This window comes from Diaphorina citri, unplaced genomic scaffold (genome assembly GCF_000475195.1).
Source record: "Diaphorina citri unplaced genomic scaffold, Diaci psyllid genome assembly version 1.1 scaffold584, whole genome shotgun sequence".
In the NCBI taxonomy this organism is placed as follows: Eukaryota; Metazoa; Arthropoda; class Insecta; order Hemiptera; family Psyllidae; genus Diaphorina; species Diaphorina citri.
The window spans coordinates 657-10,314 of NW_007378018.1; the positions used below are offsets into that span (position 1 = coordinate 657).

General features: G+C 35.1%; 1 protein-coding gene across 1 annotated transcript in view; it reads right to left on the bottom strand.

The window, feature by feature from the left end:
- Positions 1-3,097: 3,097 nt before the first annotated feature.
- LOC113467912 (homeobox protein aristaless-like) overlaps positions 3,098-9,658 on the bottom strand; it is a gene marked incomplete at its 3' end in the record, with an annotated part of 15,875 nt that continues 9,314 nt past the window's right edge. Inside the window, exons 3-4 of the mRNA XM_026824400.1 lie at positions 8,660-8,705; positions 3,098-3,151 (exon numbers count right to left, since the gene is read on the bottom strand). Coding sequence (XP_026680201.1) covers positions 3,098-3,151; positions 8,660-8,705 — 100 coding nt within the window. The remainder of the gene's footprint in view (positions 3,152-8,659; positions 8,706-9,658) is intronic.

The following is a 9,658-nucleotide window of genomic DNA, read 5'->3' on the forward strand; positions in this document are numbered from 1 at the left end:
AGAGGACAAACAACTGCAGAAACAAAAAGAAATTCTCTCCACAAAGAAGTAAAATTTGAAGGCGAATGGAAAATTATAGTCAAAGTTGACAACGTATTTAAGGGAAACTTCCAAAATTTATACAATGTTTTCTTAAAAGGACACAAAGAAAAGCAAATTTAAGAAATGAGACTCCACACTCTATGGGGGGCTTAGATCTGACAGACCAAAAGCCCTCTAAGAAAATATGCAGATTTTTACGTTTAATTTAATTGTACTGTTCTACTATTATTTATCACAATCGAAAGTTATGATTATGACCATGACGTTCTATTACAGAAGAGAAACATTTGAATACAGGGCATAATTTATTAGATGAAATAGATGTTGTGACGTCAAAATATTGCAAAAGTTAGGGTTAGGTGAAAATTCACTGTAAAGATGTTTTCAGGAATACAGGTCCGACACGATGGACGGGATAATGACTGATTAGAAAATGTCCCTTCCATGGGAGAAGAACAAACTAAAGTCGAACATGGACAAATGAAAACTTCTCTTGGTTTTGTCAACGTTCATTTTGGGATTGTTGGAACATTTTCCATACTTTTTTCTATTGAAAATTGCCCTTCTTTCACAAACATGCTTAGTTCAGTTACCTATAGCTGTTATATATTTAGATTCACATATACTTCTGCTATCCTTGTAGTACTCGCCACTGTTGTACCCATCAACACAATCATGTAACAAGTAACGCAAACAAATTGTCTAATGAATTATTGATAGTTCACAGCAACAGCAAGCTATAAACTTAATAATAAACTAATAAGTCTCTAATGAGCGTGCAAAGTAATTAAAATTAATAACAATATGGTAATAAAAATAATAAAATTCGTTAAAATTGCAGAGAGAATAGAGTCTGTCGAGTTTTTGGTCAAGGACTTTTGTTCCTTCGTTAGGGGATTGTGGCAAAATAAACAAAACTTACAGAGTCTGTAGCAAATACTTTTCAAATTTACTGTTGTTGATTTACCTATTCAGCGTATTTTTGGGGTACGGTACCTGTTTACTAATCCACACAAAGTAAACAGAACTGTGGTAGAGAATCATCGTGAAGAAAAGCTGAAAAGGTTCTCAGGTAAAAGGGTGTATTGAGTTCAAAAAATTGTAATTGGTAAGGTACAACCTATTAAAATCAGCAAATTCTGATAAAATTGGCTTAAGGCTTGACAAAGACATACTAAATCATCAAAAATCAAGATATCTGAGAACATCACATTAAAAAAAAATATATATATATATATCCAATAATTAGGTGCGTATAATAACATCAGACCATTTTGTGTCTCGCTCTCAACTCGTATGTCGGTTTAATTTGGAAAAAATCAATTTAAATAAATATTAAACTCGTTAATCCAAGCATAATTTCTGAGCTAATATTTATTTCGCGAGTTAAAAAGCGAGATTTATACCTTCCAATGCGGGATTGTTTTGTTTACAAGCGCCACATAATTCTTGTTCCGCTCACCAGGGGGCATCCTAGTCGGTGTTTACACCCAGGCTCTACAAAGACCTCCCCCGGAGCGGTTTGCCATTTATTCAGTCATCACGAATTCAATCATTTTAATCGGTTTAGTGATTAAAAAACGTTCAGGTGAATCGGTTTAATGTAGATTTTTTTTTTTTTTTTTTTTTTTTTTTTTTTTTGGGGAATTTTTTTTTTTTTTTTTTTTTTTTTTTTTTTTTTTTTAGAATTTAGGTAGTAAACATACTTTTTTTTAAGTTTTTTTTTTTAAAAAAAGTTAGGTCGATTTTTATAGTGGGAAAATGCGATATCTTTGAAAGCAAAAAATAAATAAATCAAATGAGTACAAACAGAAGCGAGAGGGAGAGATAAAGGGGAGGGGAAGGAGGGAGAGAGAGAGAGAGAGAGAAAGGTAGAGAAGAGAAACCTATTGATCTAGGTATGCTTAACTCTCTGTTGTTAACTCTGTATCTGGGGTAACACTGGTCACATGTGTCGTGAACTGCACTCAATTGTGGTGTTTATGTCGGTCAAAAAGGGTATCAGGGCTGAGGACTGTAAGGGATAGCGATAGGTATCTTATTTTGAAGGACAAGGACCTCCAGAACGTGGTACGTTAGAACTCTTTTCATAAAGCAGAAAACTAATTGAACATTGCCATGATAACCGTCAAGATTCGTAACGTATGGGCACACCAAAAGAAGACTCAGAAACGCAGTTGATTGGTTCAAACTTTAAAGCCTCCCCCATGAATTTACATTTGATTTTCTAGTTACTCCTTAGGAACACTTTCCGAATTCGATTCCACGAAATCCACGCTCAAAGTCGGCTTTAGGCTCGGTTTCACAGAGCTATTTTCGTTTGAAACTTCGAAATCTGTCGGAAATTCTATGACAAGGCATTGTGATACGGGGTTAAAACAGATATCCATATGTCAGGAGATATGATTTAATGATTTCTTAACATGTGGCATTATTTCTGTTGGGAGCTCCCTACATGGTGCTGATCACATGTTTTGAAAACATTCAGATGAAAGTATCAAATTTCATAGCTGAAAAATCGGAAGATATTTGCAGTTTTTCTGTTTTCCTGTGTTTTTTTTTTTTTTTTTTTTTTTTAAAAAAAAACAGAGAGGTAAATTTTTTCATTTTTTTTGAAACTTGATTCCACTAGCTTTGTAGTGGATTATAGGATCTATTAGTGGATTAGCTCATAGTATCTGGTTCTTGTGAAAAGGTAATAATTATAGGTACTTCCAGTTCTTTGGCTTTCTTTGTTATCCTTCTGTGGACAAGACCTGGCGATACTGCTGAACGAACATTTAATCAAAACACTGTCGGACCAGGGACTTTGGTCAAGGAGCATCTCTAGTTTATTCGTATTGATGGACCTATTTCTATTTTACACGAAAACTGATACGAAATTTACTAGATTATCTGATGTCGAGAACTTACTCTTGAACAAATGACTCCTATAAGAAATGAACTACGTACTTTAGGTTCACATGATCCACTAGCTTTGTAGTGGATTATAGGATCTATTAGTGGATTAGCTCATAGTATCTGGTTCTTGTGAAAAGGTAATAATTATAGGTACTTCCAGTTCTTTGGCTTTCTTTGTTATCCTTCTGCGGCGGTTTTGGAACCAAACCTGAGAACAGAGAGGGAAATGACATGGTTAGTGATTATGCTCAGGAGAACTCGGAAGTTTGGCTCTTATTTTATTATTGTAAAAGAAATTACTGACATGATGGGCCTTTTTTTGTTTGGTCTCAGCTGAAAAAGAAGGAAGAGGAAAAGGAGGAGAAGTAGAAAACATTTTTATTTTTATACAAAATAACAATGTTATACACACACATCTGTCTTGAGGAAAACCAGAACCTGTGTGGTTAGTGGTTAATGCCTAACTAATCTAACATCTCAACTAAATTACCTGACTAATTTAATTCTTCTGAATCATCGATTCATTTCATAAAGTTGATTTGACTGTGCTAATGAAAACAACAACCAAGTAGGTAATCCAACTATCAAATTCTTCGAACGATGTAGGTATCCATTAAATCTACGAATAGGTATTTTTCGGTTACCAAAGTTTGGTAGGTATCTATTTCAATGACCTTGAACCTGGTCTGGGATTACAATATTCAGGATCGTGAGAGACGAAATGAATAATGCACTCCACCTCAACCAGAGGTAAGGAGGGAACTTGTACTCATGCCAACAAACCAACAAACAATATATCCACCCTCTGCCCAGCATGCAACGCGAGGTTAAATTTATGTGCCACAAAATTGTTCCTAATGAATTGTAGGTGTACTCTAGATTTATTAAGTTGACGTTTAAAAAACGATATCGCCTATCAGTAGCAATATTTTCAGGAGGAACAAAAGTTGATTAGGAATGCCGGTGGCTTAACAGTAAAATCAACTCGAAGAAAGGAAAGGAACTGCCAGAGGCAAATTTGTGTGAGAGCTTCGGCCGTCTGGAAAAGTCGATGTGGCTTAACAGTAAAATCAACTCGAAGAAAGGAAAGGAACTGCCAGAGGCAAATTTGTGTGAGAGCTTCGGCCGTCTGGAAATAAAAAACCAACAATAATACAAAGTAATTGACAAAGTTAACATGATAGGAGACTTTACAAGCCGCAGTAATTTGAAATAATAAAAACATAAAAAAAGGAAAACGAGAGCTAACTACAAAGCGAACGGGCACAGACCGACACAATGTTTTAATAAAATAAAATTAGTTAGGAACTGAATTTATATCTACAGGATCTCCTATGAAACTTGATCCCACACTAGCTTTGTAGTGGATTAGCTCATAGTATCTGGTTCTTGTGAAAAGGTAATAATTATAGGTACTTCCAGTTCTTTGGCTTTCTTTGTTATTCTTCTTTTAATTCGTTTTAGATTAATACATTTAGATTGGTATTTTCGGGTGATTGGGGGTTGCCTACAATACATGACTTCCGTAAAAAATGAGATGGATAGATATCAATATTAATAAATAGGTATATTAATATATGATATCTAGATCTATCTATCCATCTATTATATTTCGAAATGTATAGTGACTAGAAGAAAGACTGGATAAATGATTGGTTTATCCAGATCCAGAGGTCCAGAGGACAAACAACTGCAGAAACAACAAGCTGGGCCCGTCCCTCCGGGAATTTTTTAGCCCGTAGTTTATTCGATCATGGTTAAAGAATACCTTTGTACCTACCTAAAAGATGTTTTCAGGAATACAGGTCCGACACGATGGACGGGATAATGACTGATTAGAAAATGTCCCTTCCATGGGAGAAGAACAAACTAAAGTCGAACATGGACAAATGAAAACTTCTCTTGACTTTGTCAACGTTCATGTTGGGATTGTTGGAACATTTTCCATACTTTTTTCTATTGAAAATTGCCCTTCTTTCACAAACATGCTTAGTTCAGTTACCTATAGCTGTTATATATTTAGATTCACATATACTTCTGCTATCCTTGTAGTACTCGCCACTGTTGTACCCATCAACACAATCATGTAACAAGTAACGCAAACAAATTGTCTAATGAATTATTGATAGTTCACAGCAACAGCAAGCTATAAACTTAATAATAAACTAATAAGTCTCTAATGAGCGTGCAAAGTAATTAAAATTAATAACAATATGGTAATAAAAATAATAAAATTCGTTAAAATTGCAGAGAGAATAGAGTCTGTCGAGTTTTTGGTCAAGGACTTTTGTTCCTTCGTTAGGGGATTGTGGCAAAATAAACAAAACTTACAGAGTCTGTAGCAAATACTTTGCAAATTTACTGTTGCTGATTTAATCAGCGTATATTGGGGTGTGGGGCACCAAAACGTAGGACTGTCATAGATAATTACCGTGAAGAAAAGCTGAAAAGGTTCTCAGGTAAAAGGGGGTATTGAGTTCAAAAAATTGTAATTGGTAAGGTACAACCCATTAAAATCAGCAAATTCGGATAAAATTTGCTTAAGGCTTGACAAAGACATACTAAATCATCAAAAATCAAGATATCTGAGAACATCACATTAAAAAAAAAAAAAAAAAAAAAAAAAAACCCATAATCTTTGTTATTCTTCTGTGGACAAGACCTGGCGATACTGCTGAACGAACATTTAAACAAAACACTGTCGGACCAGGGACTTTGGTCAAGGAGCATCTCTGTTTATTCGTATTGATGGACCTATTTCTATTTTACACGAAAACTGATACAAAATTTACTAGATTATCTGATGTCGAGAACTTACTCTTGAACAAATGACTCCTATAAGAAATGAACTACGTACTTTAGGTTCACATGACTCTTTACTTCATGCAGTCAATAAAATCTGACCCACAGGCACACCATAAACCACCATCTCTCACCCTGTAGGATAAACACTGTTGTCATAAGATTAGAAGACATTGGAGGCAGGAATAGCATCAATATCATGCTATCATCATCCTGGGTTCCTCTTATAATACGCCGGTGGTATTTACCAGGTCCCAACACAACAGTGCTACCTGTAAGGGTCGGCAAATCAAATTACAGCCTAGGAACCGGAAGATGAAAAGAGAGCTGGAACACCCGCGGAGTGATTCCTGTAGCATGCGATCCAGATGTCGCCTATATCTGACCTATCCCAATATTGATATATGCTTAACTCTCTGTTGTTAACTCTGTATCTGGGGTAACACTGGTCACATGTGTCGTGAACTGCACACAATTGTGGTGTTTATGTCGGTCAAAAAGGGTATCAGGGCTGAGGACTGTAAGGGATAGGTATCTTATTTTGAAGGACAAGGACCTCCGGAACGTGGTACGTTAGGATTCTTTTCATAACGCAGAAAACTAATTGAACATTACCATGATAACCGTCAAGATTCGTAACGTATGGGCACACCAAAGGAAGACTCAGAAACGCAGTTGATTGCTTCAAACTTTAAAGTCCCCCCCCCCACATGAATTTACATTTGATTTTCTACCTACTCCTTAGGAACACTTTCCGAATTCGATTCCACGAAATCCACGCTTAAAGTCGGCTTTAGGCTCGGTTTCACATCACAGAGCTATTTTCGTTTGAAACTTCGAAATCTGTCGGAAATTCCATGACAAGGCATTGTGATACGGGGTTAAAACAGTATCCGTATGTCAGGAGATATGATTTAATTATTTCTTAACATGTGGCATTATTTCTATTGGGAGTTCCCTACATGGTTCTGATCACATGTTTTGAAAACATTCAGATGGAAGTATCAAATTTCATAGCTGAAAAATCGGAAGATATTTGCAGTTTTTTTTTCCTATAGAATCAGAGATGTCCAATTATCTACTCTGTTTCAATTCTTTGTACGAAAAGATTTCGCTGACTTCCAGTCCAGTATGAACCTAATTGAGTAGAGTCTTGTAGGGCTTTTATAAGAACCACCTATAATAGAAGGGGTACGTAAGGGAGCCATAACCAGGGGACAATTTATTGAAGTGCCAAAGTTGGCATACAGTACATGAATTGTAGTGTCGCTGTCGAAATAAATGTTGTTGACTATGATTGGAATTCAAGCTTGAAGAAGGATCCTCGTGAACTAACGACCTACAGAAGTTACTCAGTGCTCGTATGAACTCTGAACTCATCCAATACTTAACTCAATTCTCAAGATCATCTCTTAAGAGATCTTAAGACTCTCAAGAGGTATATCAACAAGAGTATCAACTACATTAGAGAGAACAATGATATTCACTTCAGTCATAAAGAGAAGGATTTTCTCATTTTCATAGCATTTGCTCGCAGCGCCAGCCGAGTTAACGTGGAAGGTAGCTCTTTTCTTTTCAAAGCTCTAGGTCGCGGATTTGATTCCGCATGTTGATTAGACTTGTGAGCTTTGGGTAGACCCACTACTTATTAGGATAAGGTCTGTGTGTGTAGAGCCTGAAGGGCTATTAAAGAGGAGACTGTTTGGGTGACAATCCCAACACCCTACATGTCTAACACAAGAAGACACCTTAGGAGAATAATTAATCCGGCGCCCCTTGCCACACTTCTACATGCTGGGTGGTTAACCCATGACAGTCACCTGTTCCAAATAGTAATTTCGCTTCGCAAAATTAACGACAAAGTGACTATCGACCATATAACGGACGATTAGAATAGTCCTGCTTTTTTTTTCAAAATTTTTCTTATGTAAAAGCTACCTCGTTATAACTTTTGAAATTTAAGAACTAAAACTTAGTTGTTCTGAGGATGCCGTCAGGAGATGGTGAAATATGTAAACTCCTTATCTGTTTTTAACTGTATTTCACAATACTTTAAATAAGTTTCATATATTTGTCAAGTGAAAACATAGTACATACCTATCATTCTTTAAAACTAATATAGTAAGTAGGTATGTACGGCACTCTTTGTCTTCAAATTAGTGGAGATGCCAAAGTCCCAATATTAGTGGATGTGTCAACTCGTCTTCCCTCTTTTAAATGCCAATTTTTGGAGTCCACTCCAATCTATTACAAGGTATTTGAATATTTATTATAAACCAATGTCACTCTTGTATGACTGATTTAGACGGTATAATGGGTTAACCTCTCTAATAATAAAGCTAATTATGCGGCTATTATTCTATGATTATTTTAATTTCTAATTTATTCCGTGTTGATGCTGTGAGGTATGTCTAATTTTAAATGCCAATTTTTGGAGTCCACTCCAATCTATTACAAGGTATTTGATTATTTATTATAAACCAATGTCACTCTTGTATGACTGATTCAGACGGTATATAATGGGTTGACCTATCTAATAATAAAGCTAATTATGCGGCTATTATTCTATGATTATTTTAATTTCTAATTTATTCCGTGTTGATGCTGTGAGGTATGTCTATTAGAATAAAATCCTGCGCTATTCTAATTCTAATAATTCTCTAATGGCACCAAAAGATACGCCTTGTTTCTTCTTCATTAGAATAAGTAATCACATTATTTCTTTTACACGACTTGAAATGAACCTTTCTTAGTTTTTGCAAGCTTTTTTTTAATATATTTACATTATTTTTTGTTGAATTGGCTCAATTTTAACCCAAAGTAAAAAACGACCAATCAGATTTCTTGATCAAAGATCTGATTTCTGGGTATAAACCAGATTTAAACTGGTAAACTGTTAGGAGTAGACACTTACTTGTATTCGAGCTTCGGTTAGTCCTATTTTGAGTGCCAGCTCCTCTCTGTGAACAAAAAAACAAAGGATCAAATTTACTGTTGTTGATTTACCTATTCAGCGTATTTTTGGGGTACGGTACCTGTTTACTAATCCACACAAAGTAAACAGAACTGTGGTAGAGAATCATCGTGAAGAAAAGCTGAAAAGGTTCTCAGGTAAAAGGGTGTATTGAGTTCAAAAAATTGTAATTGGTAAGGTACAACCTATTAAAATCAGCAAATTCTGATAAAATTGGCTTAAGGCTTGACAAAGACATACTAAATCATCAAAAATCAAGATATCTGAGAACATCACATTAAAAAAAAAATATATATATATATATCCAATAATTAGGTGCGTATAAAAAAAAAAAAAAAATACCAAAAAAAAAAAAAAAAAAAAAAAAAATATCCAATAATTAGGTGCGTATAATAACATCAGACCATTTCGTGTCTCGCTCTCAACTCGTATGTCGGTTTAATTTGGAAAAAATCAATTTAAATAAATATTAAACTCGTTAATCCAAGCATAATTTCTGAGCTAATATTTATTTCGCGATTTAAAAAGCGAGATTTATACCTTCCAATGCGGGATTGTTTTGTTTACAAGCGCCACATAATTCTTGTTCCGCTCACCAGGGGGCATCCTAGTCGGTGTTTACACCAGGCTCTACAAAGACCTCCCCCGGAGCGGTTTGCCATTTATTCAGTCATCACGAATTTAATCATTTTAATCGGTTTAGTGATTAAAAAACGTTCAGGTGAATCGGTTTAATGTAGATTTTTTTTTTTTTTTTTTTTTTTTTTTTTTTTTTGGGGAAATTTTTTTTTTTTTTTTTTTTTTTTTTCAGCTTCAAACTCCTATCTCATGCCGCCCTCTTGTACATGATGGTTAATTGCCTTTTCTTCTTCTTCCTCTTGATTCTTGTTCTTTTACTTTTTCTCTTTTTTTTATAATATCTTCAGCCTTGCCCGCTCC